This window comes from Erpetoichthys calabaricus, chromosome 12 (assembly GCF_900747795.2).
Source record: "Erpetoichthys calabaricus chromosome 12, fErpCal1.3, whole genome shotgun sequence".
Taxonomy (NCBI): domain Eukaryota; kingdom Metazoa; phylum Chordata; class Cladistia; order Polypteriformes; family Polypteridae; genus Erpetoichthys; species Erpetoichthys calabaricus.
The window spans coordinates 124,972,932-124,998,729 of record NC_041405.2 but is presented as its reverse complement, the minus strand read 5'-3'; the positions used below and the strand labels follow the sequence as shown (position 1 = coordinate 124,998,729).

Genomic DNA, 25,798 nt, shown 5'->3' with positions numbered 1-25,798 from the left:
CTAAAGGCTTAATGTTTAATGTTGCAGACAGCAAAAAGGAAAGGAAAAAAGGCTGTTGAACATGGTTTGCTTGTCAGGAATAACATGCCAAACTTGTTATAAAATGGATACATGTACAACATTATGTTATTCTGGGAAACAGAGTTGATGAGACATAGTTCTGAATAAAAATTACTTTGGAACAAAAATTGGCTGTAGGTGAGTCACAGTGTTTTCAGTTTCTTGGATGAATGTTGGCTTCCTTCATCTAAAGGTGTCATCTCATTAGACAATTAGCCTTGACAAAAAGCAGATCTTCACCTTCTGTTGGCAATCACTGTTCACCCCACTTTGACAGAAACTTCATTTGGGAGTACAAAAGTTTCAACAGTTGTTGAGTGGGTGAGAACAGCTTCTGATCATACAATAGTGCAGGGTGGATCTATATTTACTTACACTGACAAATGAAGATGACTGGAAGTTCAAAATGGAAAATGATCTGTAGCCAATCAGTAAAATGAACAGGTCGATAATTGTAACCAAAGGCACTAATATCCACTTCAAAATGCAGATACATGAAAAATCGTTGGGTAAAGTGTACCCAAAGAACATGGCAATGATAAAAAAAAAAAACTCAACCAGATTAGAGGGAATAGAAACAGCAACTAAAACGAAGATATAAAAGACTCAGTTACAGAATGAGACTCGGGAGCTTGTTTAAATGCAAAAGCAAACAGAGAAAATGGATTTAGGTGACTGCCAAATAACTGCAGCTGCCATTCAAGTGAGAATGGGAAGAGTGGAGAAAAGCAAACAGCACCTGTGAGATAAGGCCAAAGATCATCTGCAAACAAGAGGATTGGCCAAGGCCATGTCTAAGGGTGCAGGATGACAGAATGCTAATCAGAGATCATCTTCTTCTGGGGTTGCCAGCCAACTTAAAAAAAGACAATTTTTTGGATCCTGTCATATCATCCCATCATGCTCTGCACTGAGCCCTGTTGCATTTTGCAGTAATCTGAATTTTAAGTCACACCTGTCAGCTGCAGTTAAGAATTTATATACAACTTAAATATCATCACCAAATCAGTGCCGCTCTCTTCTTATAAAAGAATAAAGTCCTTTGTCAAGTCCCACACCACCTCACTCCTGGATTACTGCAATGTTTCTGTTTAATGCTCTTCATTCGAGAAAAATCGTCAGAAAACTTAAATGACAATGTAAATGCAGTGATCATGTTTCATTTCTTGTCATGATAGAGGACACCTTTCATGGACGCGTAGCCGAATTTGACTTTAGTATACCACTGTTGGGATTATGGAGGCTTTGTTAACATTTTATTGCTGTTTACTTTTACTTGTTTTTGTGCTGCTTTTCTTTATTTAGTTTCTGTCTGTTGTTTTGGTTGAATTTGTTTGTCCATCACATCACTACTGTACCAAGTGGACATGTGTTGCCATGATTACAGTGTTAATGTTATTTTAATTAAAAGGAAATAACATTCCATACAATCAAATCAAACTTAACAAAACCAAAATTCAAACCTACCCAAAAGAAATAGAGGAGAGCCAGCTAACAAAGCAAATCTTTGAAGGAGCAAAGAAGGAAGAGTACCCTTTGCCCTGATATAAAACCTTATTCTAAAATGTTATTGATTAGATCCTGGCATATTTTAAAGATGTTTTGAACAGATCCTCTGAGTGAAAATTTGATTTTTTTTCCAATTTCAAATAGTATAGGACATCAGTTATCCACTGACTTAAAAGTGCTGGGCTGGGATTAATCCAGTTGAGCAAGATAAGTCTAGACTTTGGTTTATAAGGGGTAAAAAGATTTTTTCATTTCTGTACAGGTGTCTGAAGGAAGGTGATGATATTTTAGTTACAAAATAAGCAGATGTAACTACCCAAGTGAAACTTTACTTTTGTTAAGTTAGCGACAGGAGGTACCCAAGTTGAATGGAATGACTAGGAGAGTAGTCATTTAAACAGGCAAGAGACTGTAACTAGAAGATTAAGAGACAGAGATAGAGAACTTCAAAACCAAATTGTACCAAATTGAATTGAAATCAGTAACAAAAGCAATAAATCAGGGGCCATGAAGTAAAAAAATGAAATAACGAATGAAAGACAATGCAAGATCTTCTTCTTTCGACTGCTCCCATTAGGGGTTGCCACAGCGGATCATCTTGTTCCATATCTGTCACAAATTTACTCCTGACACTCTTCTCCACCCATTCCACCCTGCCTGCACTCTCTTTTTCACCTCTCTTCCACAATCTCCATTACTCTGTACTGTTGATCCCAAGTATTTAAACTCATTCACCTTCGCCAACTTTACTCCCTGCATCCTCACCATTTCACTGACCTTCCTCTCATTTACACACAAGTATTCTGTCTTGTTCCTACTGACCTTCATTCCTCTCCTCTCTAGAACATATCTCCACCTCTCCAGGGTCTCCTCAACCTGCTCCCTACTATCGCTACAAATCACAATGTCATCAGCAAACATCATAGGCCATGGGACTCCTGTCTAATCTCGTCTGTCAACCTGTCCATCACCATTGCAAATAAGAAAGGTCTCAGAGCCGATCCCTGATGTAATCCCACCTCCAACTTGAATGTATCTGTCACTCCTACTGCAGACCTCACCACTGTCACACTTCCCTCGTACATATCCTGTAAAGCTCTTACATACTTCTCTGCTACTCCCAACTTCCTCATACAATATCACAGCTCCTCTCGAGGCACCCTGTCATATACTTTCTCCAGGTTTACAAAGACACAATGGAACTCCTTCTGGCCTTCTCTAAACTTCTCCATCAATACCCTCAGAGCAAACATTGCATCTGTGGTGCTCACTAATCATCACCTCACTTCTTAACCGAGCTTCCATTACTCTTTCCCATAACTTCATGTTGTGGCTCATCAATTTTATCCCCCTGTAGTTACTGCAGTCCTGCACATCCCCCTTATTCTTAAAAATCGGTACAGTACACTTCTTCTCCACTCCTCTGGCATCCTCTCACTTTCCAAGATTCCGTTAAACAATCTGGTTGAAAAATTCCACTGCCTTTTGCCTTACTGTTTTACATATTTAATCTTTGTAAGCACTCCGAGCCTATTTTCAGAAAAGAGTGGCTTATAATAATAAATTGATTTGAATTTAATTGAATTCACCAACCTAATCCATATCTCAAGTAAAAGGTCAAGAGTTGCTTATTCATTGCCATGTTAAAAAAATCCAGGAAGTAATTTGGCCAAACATCTTCACCCAAAGCGTGGAACAGTAAATGTTTTAGAGTAAGTGGCACTTTGGTCTTAAAAAGAACCATTCTATATTTATACCTGAGCAAGCATCACCTTGACGCTGAACTTTATTATATTATTTTTTTCTTCATATTAAGAAATAACAGAGATACACCATTCATAGGAAAAATACTGAGGCAGCAAAAGTCAAACAGACTTCTGCAGTTTTGAAAACTGGGCAAATAACTTGAATATGCAGTTTCATCTAGGCAAGTGACAAATGCCACATTCTGGGAAAAGGAACATTAATTATAAATACAAGATTGGTGAAAGTGATCTACATGCTGCAATATCTGACAAAGATTTAGGGGTTTACATTGACATAACATTCTCATCATCTTAGAAATATGCAGAAGAAAACAACAAGGCTAACAAAATGTTAGAGTATATTGTAACAGCAACTGAATATAAATCTGTAACTGCTATGCTGAGATTCTTCACTACCCTAGTGAGACTGCACCAGGATTGCAGTGTGCAGCTCTGGTAACCACTCACTTAAGAAGATATAGCACCATAAACACAGAGTACAGATAAGAGCAACTAGGAACATCCACTCCTAGACTATAAGGCAAGCCCCACTGTTAAAGCCTGGGGGAATTAAATTTCTGAAAAATAAACTTGGCATCATTGCTCACAAGGTAAACTGGATGAACTTTAAATAATAAAAGACATCATTTTCCCGCTCAGTTATATAAATATTAAGGTCTTTCCAATTAAGCAAGATAAATCTACATGCAAGCATGCATTACAGGACATCACAGTAGATTTATCTTACTCTGTCTGGAATTATTCCAAATAATGCTACTGGGGATTTGATATAATGTATGATATAATGCAATATGACAAATAAGCAAATATATTCACTCAATATGTTCGTAGTGTGACACATTCCCAAAACATATGACATAATGAGGCCAATGCATGATGACATCATTCCAAAATAGATTTCAGTTCCCTGATAGATTTCCAATAATTTTAATCTGGAAAGATGTGCATGATGCAAGTTTTAAACAAACTGAAGGGAAGGAGGGTGTGTGTTCTAAATAAGTGAATTCCATTCCTTGTCTGATATATTAATGAAGAAAGATTGCATTCTCTTAGTTGCCAAAGATCATCTAGGGGTGTAAAATCTGACATTAGTTCATTAAATCTGGGTTACATTTCTAGAGCACCCATGAATTGTGAAAAACGGCGAATTTTGGATGTAGTTAAAAAAATGCCTATTTTTATAGTTTAAACCCTAAATATGCCCCCAAAACACTTTACTTTCAAACTCAGCTTAATACATTACCTAAAAATAAAGAATGTAAAGGTAAACCTGTATACTGTACTGCTATGTCTCCCGTAGTGCTAGAATGTAAAATACAGATGTTACCGCTATATGTACTGTAATTCATGTACTGTAAGTGTGTTTTCATTGCCAGAAGCCTTAGAAGGTGCAGGGTACTTCGACGGCATCTTGGAGCTTTAACCCTTAAACTGCCACATACTTGAGGGTTAATGCATCCCTGGATGCCAAATACTTTTTTGCTGCACTTTTTAAGGAAACGTCACAATTCACCAAGAAAAAGTGAAATTTTAATGGAACACATATTTTTTTCATGCAAGCAGCATCACCATTACTGCAACACTGATCATTTTACGCACTACCAATGAACTGTAAAAACTAAAAAAAAAACTACTGCAACAATCTGTTATTATATATACAAGGTGCAACTGACGCCATTGATGAAATTAAGTAAATCACCGAGCCAACTGCACTTGAACTGGCTGCATGCAGGCACACAGAGGCCAATGCTGATATTTGCAGGCTAGTCTAGTGCAGTGGTTGAATCCCAGGGACAGTGATGCTGTGTGATTTGCTAGGGGGAGGCAGTGGTCATGAGCTGGCTGCTCACTGAATGTACGGCACGGACCAATCAACTCCGGCGTTCTGGCAAATTGCACTGGGAACTGCCTATAGCTGGCTGCGGTGTTCAACGAATGAACGTCACCGAATATACTCAGCTCTGGCATGCTGGCATATTGCATTGGGAACCGAATATAGCCGGTAGTGGCGGTTTAAGGGTTAATGTAATGAATTATTGCTATCGCCTGTATTTTTTTTTATAAGTCTATGTTTTACTTGTAGCTAAACAAACCATTCAAACATGTTGTCAATATGGGGGCCGGTAAAGGACTGGATTCCAACCTGCTTCCGTGATTTTTGTGCATCTGAACAGCAGATGAATAGTATCTCTACCTTAGAGTGTTTCCTACATTGGTTCCATACTTTACATTGGTGATGTAAATAAATTCTTATAGTTATTAATTGCTAGGGCACAAATCTATTTTCTATCTTGAAAGATCAACTCTGAAACATAGAAATATAATAATATTGATTATTTGTTAAAGATCATAAGCTGGTATGGCAAAAGTTTCAATAATGAGCTAAAGAAGAAAAAAATTCCCTTTAAATCTTAGCACCCCGTGGTCTGATATTTATGCAATTTTGTTTATGTTGTTCGGCCTTTAAAAAACAACCCTGCAAAGAAAGATCTAAAGCAGTACATAGAGAGGAAATATGTTACTTCCAGTTTTTTTTACCAGGTTACAGATATTGGTCATTTGAGAATGCATAAGGAATGAGGATGTAACAGGAGTACACCTGCCTGGTCAGCAAATTATAAAATATATGCTCTACTTTGTGTCCCAATCTTCAATGACACAAGCAAAACATGATACTTAAGACATATACAAAGGTAAATCAAAAAGTAAAGGCATTTTGAAAATTTCATGGTAAATGCAACTGACAGAAGTGACTCAGTACAATACATTCGTGATGGCTTATGGGTGGTTCAAACATGCACAGTGCACCACTCTGACATTAGTCTAGTTGAAGGTGAGGTCTGCTGTGGGAATGCACTATTGTTGAACGTACCATGGTGAGATTTCTTTGGGCAGAGGGAGTGAAACCTGCTGAAATTTAGTGAACTTTTGACCATATAGCATACTGTATATTGTGCCTTGCAGTTTGATTTAAATGACATTGCATTTTGAACATTGATGTGCATGTTTTGATCACTGTGTATTACTTTTGCAACAGCATTCATACTTTTTGCAAGCTATTTTTGAACATTTTGCCCTAATAATATGTATCGTTATGTTTCCATTTATGCAAAAGAAGTAACAAAGGCATTTAAAGGGGTTAAAAGTAAAAGTAACAAGTCATATAGTAGATGCCAAAGGTAAATGGTCTAGTTTTTTTGTAACCTTAATGTTGCAGGCTTAGAAGCTTCCATCACAATGACAAGGATTTTTTGTTCAGCTTGCATTAAGAAGAATGAAAACACATAAATAAACTATTATTTTATAGCATGTGAAATAACATTACAGCAGTGGTCACGAAAAGAGTATTTGAAAAGCTTAAACTCTAATTATAGTCCTACCTCATAGTGTAGAGTAACGTTCCATTTTCTGTCAGTCTGAGTAGCTTATTAGGTGTCGTCATGTTATGCGCTACCGATTTCTTCCCATTATGAAAAAATGTATCTGGTGTCCAGATGTTGCTTGCCAGAAGGTTGTTTAGTGGGAGAATCTTCATTGGACCATGAAACTTCAGACGCTCATCATTCCACCGTTGCCGGAAGAAGACATCAATTGTATATTCCTATTTGACATAAAATTATATTTTATACATTTTGTAAAAAAAAATCCAAAATATTGATTATGACCACTGATACAGTATATAAATGTAAAGAATTATTATAACAACAGATGTTCAAAAGAATACATTGTAAAATATTTCCAAAATTGCAAAAGTAACCTTTTTTTTTTTTTTAATAACAAGCACTCACGTGTCCCCTCATTCATCAATGTTCTAATCTTGTAAAATCAAAAACAGGGCAAGAACATATTCCAGCAGCTTGAAGAACAAGAAAAAAGGCAAGTCTAGGTAGAATTCCATACATTATTAAACTGTATTGACACACAGCCACACAAAGAGACATTGGGCCAATTTGAAGTTATCAGTTAACATAACATGTACAATGCATCCTTTGAGTGTGGGGAAAAATGATAAACCCACATTTACTCATGGAGTCACCAATCAGTCTGATATGCAAATCTGCGGGGTGTGGGAGGACCCCGTTAATTCAATTTTGTACGGCAAGAATCATTAGTAGAACCAGAATGCGCAACTCCATAACTCCTGTCCTTTTAGTCATTACACTCTCTTCCAGTTAAGTTTAGCACTGAATTCAAAAGTCCTCCTTCTTACATATAAAACCTTAACCCATAAACTGCCAGAACCGGCTATAGTTGGTTCCCAATGCAATTTGCCAGCACGCCAGAGCCGAGTATATTCTGCAACATACATTCATTGAACTCCGCAACCAGTTATAGTCGGGTCCCAGTGCAATTTCCAGCACGCTGGAGCCGATCAGTCCGTGCTGTACATTCATTGAACAGCAAGCTCATGGCCACTGTCGCCCCATAACGATTCAGCATCAAAGTCCTTGGGATTCAGCCGCTGCACTAGACTAGCCTGCAAGGATTAGCGTTTGCTTCTGTGTCCTTGCGTGCAGCCAGTTCAAGTACAGTTGGCTCGGTGATTTACTGAATTTCATCAATGGCGTCAGTTGACCCTTGTACATATAATAATAGATTGTTGCAGTATTTTTTTATAGTTTTTACAGTTCATTGGCAGTGTGTAAAATGATCTGTGTTGTAGTAATTGTGATGCTGTTTGCATGAAAAAAATGTGTTCCGTTAAAATTTCACCTTGTCTTGGTGAATTGTGACGTTTCGTTAAAAAGTGCAGCAAAAAAGTATTTGGCGTCCAGGGGTGCATTAACCCCCCAAGTATGTGGCAGTTTACGGGTTAAATGGTCAAGACTTTACTTACCTATCTGAACTTAGTATTACATGGAACCTAGAGTGTACTTTAAGACCTCAAGATTCGAGTAATTTAAATATTTAAAGGATAAATAAAATAACAAAGCTTTGGAAAAAATCTGCCTGCTTGTTTGAGAATCCCTCTCTCGGTCTCAGCTTTCAAATCCAGGCTGAAGGCACACCACTTTAGTGTATCATACCCTGACTAGAGCTGCTGTTTAGTTGTGCTTATCTGTTTATTAGTCATTCTCTAAAATTCTCCAAATTCTAGTAATCCAAGAGTTTTATTCTCTACAATTGATTGTTTGCTAAACCCAGGTCACTCAACGAAAAGCCTGCAAAAAACTTCCAGTGAAACGTGTGAGGCTTTTGCTATATTTTTAATCACTAAATTAATAATATTAGAAATAATATAGTACATTTTTATCAAATTAAATTCTTTCACCAGGATAGATTTACCCAATTTATATAGAATAATTTCTCAACTGAGAATCTCCACCTGCGTCCTTGACCCAATACCAACAAGTTTTTTCAAAAAAGTATCAGGCATGCTAATTGATAGTGTTCTTGACATAGTAAACTCATCATTAGATATGGGGGTCTTCCCAGACTGTCTTAAGACTGCTGTAGTTAAACCCCTGGTCAAGAAAAATAATCTTGACTCCTCTGTTTTTGAAAATTTTAGACATATTTCTAGCCTGCCTTTCTTAAGTGAAATCCTAAAAAAGGCAGTCATTACGCAACTAAATGATCACTTGCATAAACATTCTGTTCTTGATAAGTTTCAGTCAGGTTTTAGAACAAATCACAGCACATAAACTGCACTCGTTAAAGTAGTCAATGACTTGCGGGTAAATGCAGACAGAGGCCGTTTATCTTTTCTCATCCTCTTAGGTCTTAGTGACGCATTTGATACCACTGATCACAATATTTTTATAAATCGCCTTAGTCAGTGTGTGGACCTCTCTGGCAGTGTCTTAAATTGGTTTGAGTCCTATGTGGCAGGTAGAAAGTTCTTTGTTAGTTATGGTAATTATACTTCAAAGACATATGATATTCTATATGGCGTTCTACAAGGATCTATCCTGCGTCCTCTGCTCTTTTCGATCTACATGCTTCCATTAGGTCAGATTATCTCGGGGCATAACGTGAGCTACCACAGCTATGCTGATGACACACAACTGTATTTATCAATAGCGCCTGATGACCCCGACTCTCTTGGTTCACTGACACAATGTCTTACTTGTGTTTCTGAGTGAATGAGTAGTAATTTTCTCTAACTAAATAAGGAGAAAACAGAAATCTTTGTGATTGGCAAAAAATGATATAATGAGGATATTGGAAATTAACTTGATACATTAGGATTAAAAGTCAATACAGAAGTAAAGATTTTAGGGGTAATTATTGACTCAGACCTAAATTTTAAATCACATATTACAGTAATCCCTCGCTATATCGCGCTTCGCCTTTCGCGGCTTCACTCTATCACGGATTTTATATGTAAGCATATTTAAATATATATCGCAGATTTTTTGCTGGTTCGCGGATTTCTGAGGACAATGGGTCTTTTAATTTCTGGTACATGCTTCCTCAGTTGGTTTGCCCAGTTGATTTCATACAAGGGACGCTATTGGCAGATGGCAGGAGAAGCTACCCAACTTACTTTTCTCTCTCTCTCTCTTGCGCTGACTTTCTCTGATCCTGACGTAGGGGGATTGAGCAGGGGGGCTGTTTGCACACTATACGGACGCTCGTCTAAAAATGCTGAAAGATTATCTTCACGTTGCTACCTTCTGTGCAGCTGCTTCGTGAAGTGACATGCTGCACGGTGCTTCGCATATTTAAAAGCTTGAAGGGCACGTATTGATTTTTGATTGTTTGTTTTTCTCTGTCTCTCTTTCTCTGCTCCTGACGGAGGGGGTGTGAGCTGCCGCCTTCAACAGCTTTGTGCCGCGGTGCTTCGCATACTTAAAAGCCAAACAGCCCTATTGATTTGTTTGCTTTCCTCTCTCTTTCTGACAGTCTCTGCTCCTGACGTGCACTCCTTTGAAGAGGAAGATATGTTTGCATTCTTTTAATTGTGAGACGGAACTGTCATCTCTGTCTTGTCATGGAGCACAGTTTAAACTTTTGAAAAAGAGACAAATGTTTGTTTGCAGCGTTTGAATAACGTTCCTGTCTCTCTACAACCTCCTGTGTTTCTGTGCAAATCTGTGACTCAAGCATGACAATATAAAAATAACCATATAAACATATGGTTTCTACTTCGCGGATTTTCACTTTTCGCGGGGGGGTCTGGAACGCAACCCCCGCGATGGAGGAGGGATTACGGGATTAATAAAGTATCTATCTATCTATCTATCTATCTATCTATCTATCTATCTATCTATCTATCTATCTATCTATCTATCTATCTATCTATCTATCTATCTATCTATCTATCTATCTATCTATCTATCTATCTATCTATCTATCTATCTATTACTGTAATCAGATTACTAGGACAGTATTTTTTCACTTAATAAATATAGCAAAAGTTAGTTCCCTTATAACTTTGCAAAATGCTGAAAAATTAGTTCACGCTTTTGTTTTCAGTCGACTAGATTACTGCAACGCATTCCTGTCAGGACTACCCAAAAAAAGACATCAATCGGTGGCAACGAGTGCAGAATTCAGCTGCCAGAATATTAACTAGGAAAGAAAATCCAAGCACATCTCTCCAGTTCTGATGTCACTACATTGGTTTCCTGTGTCATTTAGAATTGACTTTAAAATACTACTTATGGTTTACAAAGCCTATATTTCCTATATTTCAGAATGTCTTTCACCTTACACTCCAAATTGTAACCTTTGATCTTCAAATGAGTGTCTGCTTATAATTCCAAGGGCTAAACTTAGAAAAAGTGGTGAGGTGGCCTTCTGCTGTTATGCTCCTAAAATCTGGAATAGCTTCCCAGTAGAAATTCGCCAGGCTAATATGGTGGAGCATTTTAAAAAAACTGCTAAAATCCTATTATTTTAATATGGCTTTCTTATAGCTTCATTTTAGTATAACCCTGATATTCTGTATATGAATTTAATTATCATTTTTATCATGGATCCGCAACCCGTACTAACCCCTACTTTCTCTGCTGTTTATTTTCCAGTTTTCTGTGGTTGGTGATCTGCACCACCACCACCTGATCAAACCACCGTACAGTCCCTACATTGATGGATTGAAGGCCAGAGGTCCACATGACCATTATCACCTAATTATTACATGTGAAGCCTGAAAACCATGAGGACTGACTTATTTCATGACAAATTAAGCAGATAAAAGGTCTGGAGGTGATGCAAAGCACTGAAATTACATTTGGTAGCTGTCCACTAGAACGTAACATGAAGTCCACAGAGGTGTCAATGCAAGGGAAGGAGGCCATCATTAGGCTGGAAAAACAAAACAAACCTATCAGAGAGATAGCTAAACTTTAGGAATGCCCAAATCAACAATGTTGGTATATTCTTAAAAAGAAGGAATGCACTGGTGAGCTGAGCAACATCAAAAAGCCTAGGAACCCATTGGAAGACAACACAAGTGGATGATTGCAATAAGGAGACTGTGGAAGATTGTGGGTTTGCTTCCCAGTTCCTCCCTGTGTGGATAGCGCTTTGAGTACTGAGAAAAGCGCTATATAAATGTAATGAATTATTATTATTATTATTATAATCACAGAATTCTTTCCTTGGTAAAGAAAAACCCCTTCACAACATCTAGTTGGGTCTGAAACACTCTTGAGGAGGTAGGTGCATCACCGTCAAAGTCTACAATCAAGAGACGCCGTCATGAATGTAAATATTGAGGGTTTAGCTGCAAACCACTGGTAACACTGAAGAACACAAAGGCCAGATTAGACTTTTCCAGAAAGCATCTTTAAAAGCCTGCCCAATTCTGGAGTAAGGTTCTTGGGACACATGAAACTAAGAACAACTTGTACCAGAATGATGGGAAGAGAAAAGTATGGAGAAAGAAAAGGGCAGCTCATGATCTGAATCATACCAAATTGTCTGTCAAACATGGTGCAGGCAGTATTATGGCATGGGCATGTATGGCTGCCAGTAGAACTGGTTCACTGGTGTTTATTGATGATGTGACCGCTGACAGACGTAGCAGGATGAGTTCAAATGTGGGCTCTTCTCTCTGCTCAGATTCCGCCAAATGCTGCAAAACTGATTGGAAGATGATTTACAGTGCAAATGGATTATCACAAAAAACCTACTGAGAAAGCAACCCAAGGGTTTCTCAAGGTAAAGAAATGGGATATTCCTCAATGGCCAAGTCCATCACATGATCTCAACCTAATAGAGCATGCTTCCCAGTTACTGAAGACAAAACTGAAGGCAGTAAGTCCAACAAACAAGCAGCAATTAAAAATGGCAGCAGTAAAGTCTTGGCAAAGCATCTCAAGGGAGGAAACTCTGAATTTGATGATATCCACTGGTTCCAGACTTCAGGCAGTCATTAACTGCAAAGGATTTTCATCCAAGTATTAAAACAATACGCATATTCTATATATAATACCTTTTTCCAATTGATTTTAAGCCTCTGAAAATGGAGAGACTGTTAAAAATGGCTGTAATTTCTGAACGCTTAATGCAATACCTTTGTTAAACCCCTTAAATTAAAGCTGAAAGTCTGTTCTTTTGTCACATTTTGTTTGCTTAACTTCAATTTCATTCTAATGGTATACAGAGAGAAAATTACAACAATTGCATCAATGTCCAAATACTGTTCAAATATTGTTCACATCTATTTACGTTAATCAGTTTAAAATTGCTTTGTTTTACTGAGTGCCTAACCAGTTTTGTATTTTTACTTGTGTGCATGCATGTATTTGTAACATGTAGCATTTTTATTTTACCTTCACTGCACTCAGTGATAAGCACATTAGAAAAATAAATTGAATTGAAAAAAATTGAACCAAACTGCAATAAATAGAGGAAACTGATTCCGAGACAAGGAGAACATGCAAACCTCACAAGACTGGCCAGTAAATATACTATCATTAATTCCTACTAAATATTGTGGACCACCAGGGAGCGTACCAGCCACCCTTCCTGACACAGACAGAGACACAAGTTCTGTCCAGCACACATCTTTATTTCAAGTGGGGCAGCACTTTTCCTTTGCCCCCCCACTACAGAGCACAGTATACGAGCATAAGCACAGTCCCAGTCCATTCTTCTTTCTCTCTCTGTCTGCCGCATCCACTCTTCTCCCAGCAAGTTTCGTCTTCCTCCTCCCAACTCTGACTCCTCAAATGGAGTGAGACAGCCCCTTTTATAGGGTACCGAGAAGTGCTCCAAGATCCTCTTCCAGAAGCATTTCTGGGTGTGGTGGAAGTGCTGCAACTCAGGGTTCAGAAACTGTCCAGGCACCCCCTGGCAGTAGTCACAGGCCCCAGCAAGGTTGAGCTTCTAAACTTCAAACCCGTGGCCCCGCTGTGAGCCAGGAGGGGTTGCCCTCTTGTGTTCCGGGGGAGGTATTGCCCTGAATATGTCTTCTCCCCAGGTCCTTCCATCACAGGGGTGTCCCGGCCAGGCAAGGGCCCCGACCATCCGCCACACTATATACTTTACTCAGAGTACGTTTACCCACAAGGAAATAGTACTAAATAACTCAGTCTAACAAATTAAAATCACACTTTGTCCAAAAATTCACTGTACTGTATTTACATCAAAGACCTTGCTGCGCAAATACTTTCCAACATGCAATACCTATGAAAATACTCCGTAGGTCAGCAAGTCAAATCTGCAATAATCACCTTTTAGCTAATGCAGAAGCCATAATTTCCTTACAGGCTGGTTTCTAAGTAAGTATGTACAGTGGTGTGAAAAACTATTTGCCCCCTTCCTGATTTCTTATTCTTTTGCATGTTTGTCACACAAAATGTTTCTGATCATCAAACACATTTAACCATTAGTCAAATATAACACAAGTAAACACAAAATGCAGTTTTTAAATGATGGTGTTTATTATTTAGGGAGAAAAAAAATCCAAACCTACATGGCCCTGTGTGAAAAAGTAATTGCCCCCTTGTTAAAAAATAACCTAACTGTGGTGTATCACACCTGAGTTCAATTTCCGTAGCCACCCCCAGGCCTGATTACTGCCACACCTGTTTCAATCAAGAAATCACTTAAATAGGAGCTGCCTGACACAGAGAAGTAGACCAAAAGCACCTCAAAAGCTAGACATCATGCCAAGATCCAAAGAAATTCAGGAACAAATGAGAACAGAAGTAATTGAGATCTATCAGTCTGGTAAAGGTTATAAAGCCATTTCTAAAGCTTTGGGACTCCAGCGAACCACAGTGAGAGCCATTATCCACAAATGGCAAAAACATGGAACAGTGGTGAACCTTCCCAGGAGTGGCCGGCCGACCAAAATTACCCCAAGAGCGCAGAGACGACTCATCGGAGAGGTCACAAAAGACCCCAGGACAACGTCTAAAGAACTGCAGGCCTCACTTGCCTCAATTAAGGTCAGTGTTCACGACTCCACCATAAGAAAGAGACTGGGCAAAAACGGCCTGCATGGCAGATTTCCAAGACGCAAACCACTGTTAAGCAAAAAGAACATTAGGGCTCGTCTCAATTTTGCTAAGAAACATCTCAATGATTGCCAAGACTTTTGGGAAAATACCTTGTGGACTGATGAGTCAAAAGTTGAACTTTTTGGAAGGCAAATGTCCCGTTACATCTGGCGTAAAAGGAACACAGCATTTCAGAAAAAGAACATCATACCAACAGTAAAATATGGTGGTGGTAGTGTGATGGTCTGGGGTTGTTTTGCTGCTTCAGGACCTGGAAGGCTTGCTGTGATAGATGGAACCATGAATTCTACTGTCTACCAAAAAATCCTGAAGGAGAATGTCCGGCCATCTGTTCGTCAACTCAAGCTGAAGCGATCTTGGGTGCTGCAACAGGACAATGACCCAAAACACACCAGCAAATCCACCTCTGAATGGCTGAAGAAAAACAAAATGAAGACTTTGGAGTGGCCTAGTCAAAGTTCTGACCTGAATCCAATTGGGATGCTATGGCATGACCTTAAAAAGGCGGTTCATGCTAGAAAACCCTCAAATAAAGCTGAATTACAACAATTTTGCAAAGATGAGTGGGCCAAAATTCCTCCAGAGCGCTGTAAAAGACTCATTGCAAGTTATCGCAAACGCTTGATTGCAGTTATTGCTGCTAAGGGTGGCCCAACCAGTTATTAGGTTCAGGGGGCAATTACTTTTTCACACAGGGCCATGTAGGTTTGGATTTTTTTTTCTCCCTAAATAATAAAAACCACCATTTACAAACTGCATTTTGTGTTTACTTGTGTTATATTTGACTAATGGTTAAATGTGTTTGATGATCAGAAACATTTTGTGTGACAAACATGCAAAAGAATAAGAAATCAGGAAGGGGGCAAATAGTTTTTCACACCACTGTATATCAGCGTGCTTTTTCAAATAAACCACATTTCCAAAACTCTATATATGGTACATTGTACTTCTTGGCCCATCTAGTTGCAATCCACTCACATACTTTTCCATTGTTCTGTATGGAACCATCCTAAGCCACAGGTAATCTGAATTAGCTCAATTAGAAACTTCAAGGTGTATTGCAGGACAGCAGCATAACACTGTGGGTAATATTTGTGGCAGGAAATGCCACAAAATTCTTTCGACTTTGGACATCCCACCCTGAGGTTGTGTGTTCAAATCCCACTACTGACATTGTATGACCATGAGCAAGTCACATCACCTACCTGTGCTCCAAATGGAAAAAACGGAGGAAACGTAACCAATTGTATTTGAAATGTTGTACCTTGCCTTGGATAAAGATGTAAGTGAAATGAGTTAATAATCATGTTGATACCTCACAACTCCATGCTCTTAAAAATAAAAGTACCAGAGTGGTTCTTCAGAACGACGCCACAGGGTGACCATTTTTGCTTCAAAAATGACCAGTCCTCATGAAGGTTCCAGAAGAAACTTTTATTCATCTATATCCATAACAGGCTGTATACAGTAAATAATCATGACTAGATGGTGTGGCACCCGGACGGGGCTCATGCCCGGCCGGGACGCCCAGGAAGACAGGAGGAGGGCTCATTCCTCCTCCAGACCACGAGGGGGCGTCCACCCTGGTTGTATTGGGGGCCACGGGTACAGGGCCTGGAAGCCCAACCCTGTAGGGCCCGTGGTCACCGCCAGGGGGAGTCTCCCTGCCTGAAGGACCCTGGACCCCAGTACTTCCGCCACACCAGGAAGTGCTGGGGGGAAGAAGAGAGGGAACACCCAGAGTGCTTCCGGGAGGACAGCAGGTACTTCCGCCACACTGGGGCGTGTCCGCGGGATTGCCGGTGCACACCTGAAACACATCCGGGTACGGATAAAAGGGGTCACCTCCCTTCATTCGAGGCTGGAGTCGGGTGGAAGCAGGACAAGGTTCAAGAAAGAGAGAAGGAGGCGGTCCGAAGAGGCAGAGTGGTTGGCCTGGACTTTGGGGAAGATTGGGGTTTGTGGCACAATAATTGTAAATAATAGTAGTGTAAATAAACGTGTGGTGGTGCAACTTAACATGTCTGCCTGTCTGTGTCCAGGTCAAGTTCCACAGTGGTAACATATTAATACCAATGGGTCCTGATTTAAAAGGACTCTCGCCGCTAACAATAACACGGGCTATGTTCAGGTTTTCTTAATTTCTTGGCATCCTGCTAGGTGCTCTATTATCATTAAGATTTCTGTTTTTTTTCTACATATTAGGAAGTTTTTCACAGCACAAAGAATCAACTTCATATGGAAGAATCTATCACAGAATGAAAAGGTGCTTTGTCAAGCAATAGTTCTATGAAGAACCATATAACCCAGTTAATAACTATAAAATAGGATTCAAGAACACAGAAGACTGATCTTGGCTATGCCACTGGTTCACTGTCTTTGTGGAGTTTGTTCCCCTCATGTTTCTGTGTGTGTTTTCCTCTTATATTCCCAAAGACATGTTTGATAAACTAAACTGGGATAGGAGTGAATGTGGGGGTTCTGCCAAAAGGGAAAGACAGAAAAAAAATCTCAAAAATGCCAGGAAGGTAACCCTAGTAGTTCAGCCAGGTGACAGTGCTGAAAAGTCCATTGACTTTTTAAATCCTAAATTTCCCTGCTATAAAAAAGACTTGCAGAAAAAAGTTGGGAGATGAAAGTAGTGAAAAAAATACACACAAAGATCAAAACAAAGAGAGCAAAACACGGCCATCAAAATCAGAAACAAAGGCCTAAATCGACATCAAAAGTCAGAGCCAATAATCTATTACCAAGAAGTAAAGTGACAAAGAAAATTGTATGAATATTTAAAGGAGAGATCCAATGTCAGATGGCCAGAAATTGCCCAGTGCTGACCTTTTATCTCATCTCAGCGATGACATCAGAGGTCGTGCACTCCTGGGTCGTTTCCTTAGCAACACTATGACAACCATAAACAAAATGGTAGCGGCAGTGAAAAAATAAAATGGCATCAGAATAAGATGCATAAATACTTTATCTGAATTAAACAAAATGTAAATCAAAAAGCCTTATCACCACTGCTTCCAGAAAGTTTCTAAACTCATAACACAAATTTTTAAAAAATCCAAAAAACACAATGCTAAGATGCAAGAAGGGTCATGACAAACTCATTCATAACAGTGGGTGAGCGTGCCCATTAAAGACTGGTATCCTATTCCGGACTGGTCCTTGGATATTATATAATGCTGCAATGTTGGTTTCTGGTTTATGGGATCCAAAATTGGTAAGCAAAACAGGTAGGGAAAAGAAATTCAGGAAATTACAAAATATCTTAATTATTTCAGTCCACAATTCATCTTAAAAAAAAAATAAAAACCTGTGAGTTGTACAGAGAAGGGTTACCCAGATTGGGACTTTTGGCAGTGTTAACCATTGGGCTACACATTTGATTGTACCTTTTATATTCTTTAGTATATTGTACCAATTTACAGTACAATTCAGATTTAGTGCTTAAAATGAGGTACCCGGAAGGTTTAACAACCCCTGGAAGAAAAAAAACAAAAGGTGTAGAATCTTTGCATAAATTTGACTGAAACAAATCAATTTATTTTGTTAAAGGAGCAGCAAATTATTATTTATGGTTTGGTTTCATCCACATTTTATGGGCCTTACGGATTTACATACTATTATGTAAATGTTTTTAAGCTTGAGGAAATAATAAAACCATGACAGAATTTGCTGCAAAAAAAAGCAAAAGAGCAGTGGATTTTTCATCTAAGAACTGCAAATTTTCTTTAAAATGACTAACAACTCCTTGATGGACATATTTATTATAAGAGATAATCAAAATAGGAACCCATACTCAAAGATGCTACTTACTTCTGATAATGAAAAAAATAATACATATTTATTAAGCTAATAAGATACTGAATGCATAAGCCTGTTTGCACATTTAATACGCAGGGAATACATTCACTTATTCACATGTGAAAACACACTCATCTTAAGGTACAGAAATGAGGCCATTTTTCACACATAAATTAATGATAAGATAAATACCACATTTGAATATATATTAAAATGTTCCTTGAATATACAGTTTAACCATTCAAAGTTAAGGGTGCCTGAGTGCTCACTATGTATACTCACTTTATTGTTCATTTAAAAGTCCAGGGTTTGGTCTGTTAGTGGATTGATTTATTGTTATGAGCTGCAAGTGTTGAAATATTAATAGGGTTTTGTCTATAATTTTTGTCTATGATTTACTTTTTTGCACTGCATAGGGATGGGTGGACACAAATCAGTAGTGCAGTAATAGAGAAATACCAAGGGTGGTGCCCAGCGTCAATAGCATATTTTCTATGAGGTTTCCCTTTCTTTTTTACATTTGCATCCATGACGTGGGCTTTATCAAATACACTGAAATTAATTGCATATCATCTACAAATTTAATTCACTTGATTGTAATCATTCTGTAGCAAAATAATGGTGCACAGAATGGCCACACTATTCCAACTACCATGGTTGCTTATGCGTTGTTAGAAGGCATCACAAATGAAAGAATTAGAAGAGAGTGTGTATTTACAGATCATACTGATTTCCTGTTCCACGATGATGCCTGGCTTCTAAATAGATTTACATTTCCAACAGCTACCCACTTGGAGCTGTGAGTTTTTAGAGTACTAGGATGTATACTAGATATAAATTTTATGATAAAATGCATATATATAAATTGTTAACTTCATTTAAATAATGTATAATATTAATAATTAAACATGTGGGGACACTGTGGCGCGACAGAAGCGCTGCTGCCTCACATCTAAAAGGGTTATGTTCCAGGTATATCCTGCCTGGAATTTCTATGTTTTCCTGGTGGATTTCGTCCGTGTGCTTCGGTTTCCTTCCAAAGGTATGCAGGTTAGGGGATTTAGTGATGCTAAATTGATGCTACTAGTATATGTGTGTGCTCGTATTCACCCTGCGATGAGCTGGCGCCCCAGCCTGGGACTGATTCTGTCTCGTACTTGATGCTTGCTGGGTTTGACTTGACCCTGGATGGGTGGATGGATAGAATAATTAAACATTTACAATGAAGATTTTTCAATATTCTTTAAAAAGATTTGAAGATTCTGCATTCTAGGCTTACAGCTGGTTTTACATTTACTACAGATTCTTATTGTGTGGTGCTTGGTTACGTGGACAAAAAAACCAGAAAGACATAAATTGGGGGTTGGTACATTTGACATTACTGCTGTCGCGCCCATCCCAGCAAGCACCATATGAGAAGCAGGAACAATCCCTGGACAGGGTGCCAGCTCATTGCTACTGCTGTGCCACCATGTCCCCACATGTTCAATACACTCTTTAATGAAGGGGTGTCCAACTCCGGTCCTAGTGGGCTGCAGGTTTTCATTCTAATCATCATCTTAAATAGCCATTAAATTAATGAGCCATTTTTGCTGTTGATTAACTTCTTTTGCTTTAGTTTTAATTGACATGACTCAGACCCCTTAGTTGTTTCTTTTTCCTTAATGAGCAGCCAAACAACAATGAGACACAAAAGAAGCTGCCACATGACCAGCTAATCTGAAAATAAAGAAAGATGAAGGTCTCAGTCATGTTGCTCTGCTCTGGTCACTAAAACATCTTGATGGTGGTCTTAGAAAAAACAGAAAATCAACAGTCTGCTAAGGCAGAATGAGAGCAGCAACAAGTCATGATATTCAATAACGGCGTTATTTAACAGCAAGAATTGCCTTTTCATTAAGAAACTGGTTGAAGTGTAATTGGCTGGAGTTTGACGTTCCAATTCAGCTGGTCATCTGTTGGCTCGTTTCACGTCTCATTTCTATTTGGATGCCAGTTAATGAAGAAACTAATCAATTCAGAGGACTGAATCCTTAAAAACAGGGCTATTAAAATGAAGGGAAAAGGAGTTAATCAGCAGTGAAAACTACTCGATGATTAGGAAAAGGGTTAGAATGAAAACCTGCAGCCACAGCGGCCCACCTGGACCGAAGTTGGACACCCCTACTTTAATGCATTTCATCAGGAAAATGATATCAAGTATACATCTTAGTATTTTAAAATGTTAAGAGAGCTGTATTATCATGAAAGTAGCATGTTCTGCGTGGCGAACACTGCCTGAGTGCTCCCGTCAGCATAAGAGAAGCATGTAGCAACAAACAGCCTGGTTGGGGAACACTTAGAATATGAAGTATTTAATGTGCTACTTTAGTTACGACGGGGTTTGAGAAACTGTAGTAAATTAATCATCCATTTTAAGATGAAGTTTATGATGTTCTACTTTAATGAGAAAATAAACTATAAGATTAAAGTGGAAATTTCAGGATTAAAGTTGACATTTCTCGACATAGACCTTTTTTTTTCAGACGGTGAGCTGCGACTCGTTTTTTCATGTCGTCATTGATATGCGCCCACTCCTTTTTTTATTTTGGGCACCATGAAACCTTCTGAACTTGAACTTCTGAGTGCCTCCTCCATGCTCCTTCAGTTTCCTTTTGTTGCTTATACCACTGCTTAAGCCACCAAATAGTATATTTTACTTTGCCTCTACTTCACTTAGCAGGACCTTGATGTTGCATTCACTGAAATTCTTCTTTTTTACACATGCTTTTCTTATTGTCTTTTAACAAAACACTTAACGAAAGGAGCTGTTTATATTGATTTGCATATTCAAATAGTTAAAATTCTGGGAGAAGTTTGGGTGGAGCTGAAGGCTTGTGCATATATGTTAAAATTCACATTGATTGGGATTTATAAAGGGAAAGTACATAGAACTTTGCTTACACGCTGTTTTATACAATTGAATTTTTTGTGAGTCATGTTTTAGTACTGTGGTAGGTTGGCACCCTGCCCGGGATTGGTTCTTGCCTTGTGCCCTGTGTTGGCTGGGATTGGCTCCAGCAGACCCCCGTGACCCTGTGTTCGGATTCAGCGGGTTGGAAAATGGATGGATGGATGTTTTAGTATGAATTCTACACAAGGCATTATGCATGAGGCCCCAAATGACTACTGGGCCTGCTTTAAGGAATAAAACGCTGCATTCAGCATGCCAGCAAAATTATACTGTTTTGTTCTTCAGTTGAGGAGAAATCTTTATAATTGAAATTTAGTCTGCAAGATAAGTTCTGTTTTACTTCTCTCTATTATAAAAAAAATCCTGGAGAGAAACAGTAGGGCGTTGAGACATGATCTTCATGTTAAGATCACGGAAGACAGTTAAAAGACCCGCGAGGACCATAAACATGAGACATTGTGCAAGAGATTGACCCAGGACAGTCTCGCAATGACGTAGAACATGAGATTCTTGTTCTTGTTCTTGTGCCAGACACGCCCTACTTACAATCTATCAAACAGGACAATGGGGCAGCAGATCAGTCTTGTGAAGGATTTGGGCACACACAGATCCAGGGTCTCAGGACATATAAAACGTACAAGGACAATATGTTATAAATGAAACATCAACGACTAAGCGAAGAAGAAATCAGCGTGGAGAAAAGAGACTCAAAAGCGTTGGAGAGAAAAAAGAGCAAAAAAGAAAAATAATCTAGGTGCAAATTCAGAAAATAAGGAAAGTAATTATCAGCCCGTAACAAGTGGAATTGAAACAAAGCACGTCCAATCGGGCTCAGAATTAAAAGACAAAATGTAAAAGACAAAGTAGAACTTTATAAAGACGTTCACAAACGTTGGCACTATACACATGCAGAGCAGATTATGAAAGCAGTGGAATTCGAAAGGCTCAAAAAAAAAAAACTTATGTGCGATACAAATGTGGAGAAAGTTAAAGAATATGAAAGTAGGAAAATTAGAAAGTGTAAAAAAAAGAAAGTAAAAGATCACAGAACCGCAAACAAATGGAAATTATTACTCGAGAAAGGGAAAATAATCACCACGGACCAGGTGTCATTGAAAAAAAAGCAGGACAAAGCGAGGTCAAAAATAAAAGACAGAGTAGAAAAGAAAGTAAAACATCATAAAGAGGTTAAAACACAAGGGGGGCAAACACCAGCCGAGCAGGTTAGAGATAATGAAAACTGGAATTCAAAAGACTCAAAAAAAACGTAGGCACGAAACACATGCACAGCAAGATACAGAATATGAAAGCAGAAAAAAACGACAGTGTCAAAAAAAAAGTAAACATTGCATTAGCGCAAAAAAGAGAAATTATTACTCGGAGAAATAACTAAAAGGCGAATAGAGATTGAATATATGGACCCAGGTGATATGTCAGAAGTATGTAAGTATTGTAAGGCTTTGAAGTTTAAGTCAGAGAATTTCAAAAACGGGGTTTACCTCACATGCATTTATTGGTTACTTTGCAAAAAAAATTATTAACTGCTGATGATGTGGATCGCTTTGTTTGTGCTGAAATTCCAAACAGAGAAACCTATCTTGAATTATGGTACAAAGTCATTAAACACATGTCTCACTGACCTCATTTAAAAGATTCAGCATATTGGGACTCACAAGATTACAAATATTGTTTTTACATAAGTTCTGAAATAAAAGTGAAACTAATGAAATAGCAACAATTCAAACAAAAAAAAATCTTAAAAGTGTGTATCCGGAAAACCAAACACGGGGGTTGGCGAGCAAAGCCCCCTAGTACTTTATAATAACAATTTATGTTACATCCCCCTAATTATTTCTGTATGTACTTGCAGAGTAATTACTCTGTATCTGCTTGTGTGATTACATTGTTAGTATGTTTTGGTTGTAAGTCTTACTAGACTGTTGGAATAGGCAAGTACTCAATTATTTAAGACATGAACACGCATGTTTTTAACACTTTTATGGGCTCTCCTATTATGTAAACAATGTGTACTCAAACTGCAGTTACAAACTAAACTGGAATGAATTTCTGTTAAATAAATGTCCTGAAGTCACTCTGCAATAGTTTATATATATATAGTGGTGGATGGACGGTCCCGGATCCATGGGTGACAAAAGGGGGTGCTGCAGCTGCTGCTGAGCACTGGAGAGCAGCTCTTCCACCACACCCGGAATTAGGTGAACGAGAACCTGGAGCACTTCTGGGTGCCTTATAAATGGAGCCAGCAGCCTCTACTCAGAGAGCCAGAGTAGGGAGAAGGGAGACAAAGCTTGCCAGGAGGAGTGGAGGAGAAAAGGAAAAGAAGGAAATGTATCCACACTGACAAAACAAAGACTTAAAGCTTAAATAGACATAGATAATAAACAACAGCTAAAGAGCTGTTAATCATCTATAGACTGTAGAAAAGTAAGGAACTTAAGTTAAGACCTTCACCATGATTTAGGCAAGGCTGGCAGTGGTCTTTTGTTCTAAAATAGCAATATATATGAGTATACTTATGTTTTAAAATATACAGAAAAACATATTAGAATATACATTAAAAACTCCTTTACAATAAACTAGAATGGTACAATATATGTATGACTTTTGAGGTTAAGTCACACTAAAATTATTAGGAAAATTCTAAAACAGATATCAGGCTGTCAAATAAAACTCTCCAGAAACGTATATTAGAGGATATGCTAAAGTGCCATCCAAAAGCATGATAATTCTGTCATAGGCTGGCATTCCTTATTTCTCTAGGTGGCTCACAGATAACACTTTAGCTATCATAGCTTTGAATTTGCAAGCACGTGTATTATTCCCTCCTTCTCCATCACTAGGCACACTTAAGATATTTATGCGATTTATTTATCATTTCCAGTTTTTATATATGACCGAGCATATGTTTCTTGGTCTAGAGCAACCTCAAGAGCAAAGTTTAAAGTAAAGGTTATTGATACAGAAAGGCAAGGAAAATTCCCAATGAAGAAAGAGTGCTTACTTAAAATATTGCGTATAAGGAAGTACTTCCTGTTTAAATATATTATTTTAATTGATTTTAAATTATGTTTCAAGAGATGAAATCAGAAAAGCAGGGTGAATTTGAAGTTAGTGGGTAAGAGCTTCAATATTTTAAAAAGGACGTAAAACATGACGTAGAATCTGAATCCAAAATGACCTAGACACAGGGCTGGGAGCCAGGAATTTGAATACTATTTATTAAAACAAGTTAAAACCAACTACAGTAATCAACCTAATACAGTAAGACACACAAAAAGTTCTTTGAAGCGATCTGAATACTCAGACAATTCAGAAACATGTGCTGCCTTTACGGCAATGATGTCACGTGACACACCTCCGATTGTTAAGCCTAGCAACTACACTATACCTTGGAATCATTTTGACAGGGAATAGCATACTGTAAACTTCAAAGGTGTGGCGGTGGTAATAAGGTTGGTGTGTGGTGCATAAATTATTATACCTATTAGTCAGTCAGTCAGTCATTTTCCAACCCGCTATATCCTAACACAGAGTCACAGGGGTCTGCTGGAGCCAATCCTAGCCAACACAGGGCGCAAGGCAGGAACAACCCTGGGCAGGGTGCCAGCCCACCGCAGGACACACACACACACCCACACACCAAGCACACACTAAGGATAATTTAGGATCGCCAATGCACCTAACCTGCATGTCTTTGAGACTGTGGGAGGAAACCAGAGCACCCGGAGGAAATCCACGCAGACACGGGGAGAACATGCAAACTCCACGCAGGGAGGATTCGGGAAGCAAACCCAGGTCTCCTCACTGCGCGGCAGTACTGTGCCACTGTGCTGCCCTATTATACCTATTATTACACCTAAAAATAGACTTTTGTGAGTAAAATGGTATAAAGAATGAAGTGGTTAAAGTAGTGGAGAAAAATCATATTTCACATCATTCTCAATTGCTATACAGCAAAAAAGATCCACAGGACAACATACTTACTTCTGACAGTAAAGGATTATGGGGGCTGTGATATAGTGTTGGGTATATTTTCAGTGTATTGTTTAGGCCCAAATACATCCTTAGAGAATAAGGAAACTGACAATAAATACAATGCACTTCTGTGTGTCCTCTAAGGAAGCATTTCTATTTGGATGATGGTCAATGAATAACAGTGCCATCATCCATACAACGTGAGTGGGTAAAAAATGGTTTAAGGAGCAAGGCAACGGTGAAAAGAATGTACCAGGACTGAGCAGATTTGGGCAATTCTGGATCAA

General features: G+C 38.6%; 1 protein-coding gene across 1 annotated transcript in view; it reads right to left on the bottom strand.

Moving 5' to 3' along the window:
• gabra3 (gamma-aminobutyric acid type A receptor subunit alpha3) overlaps window positions 1-25,798 on the bottom strand; it is a 534,464-nt gene that overhangs the window by 176,325 nt on the left and 332,341 nt on the right. Inside the window, exon 5 of the mRNA XM_028816097.2 lies at window positions 6,716-6,936. Within this exon, the coding sequence (XP_028671930.1) occupies window positions 6,716-6,936 (221 nt within the window). The remainder of the gene's footprint in view (window positions 1-6,715; window positions 6,937-25,798) is intronic.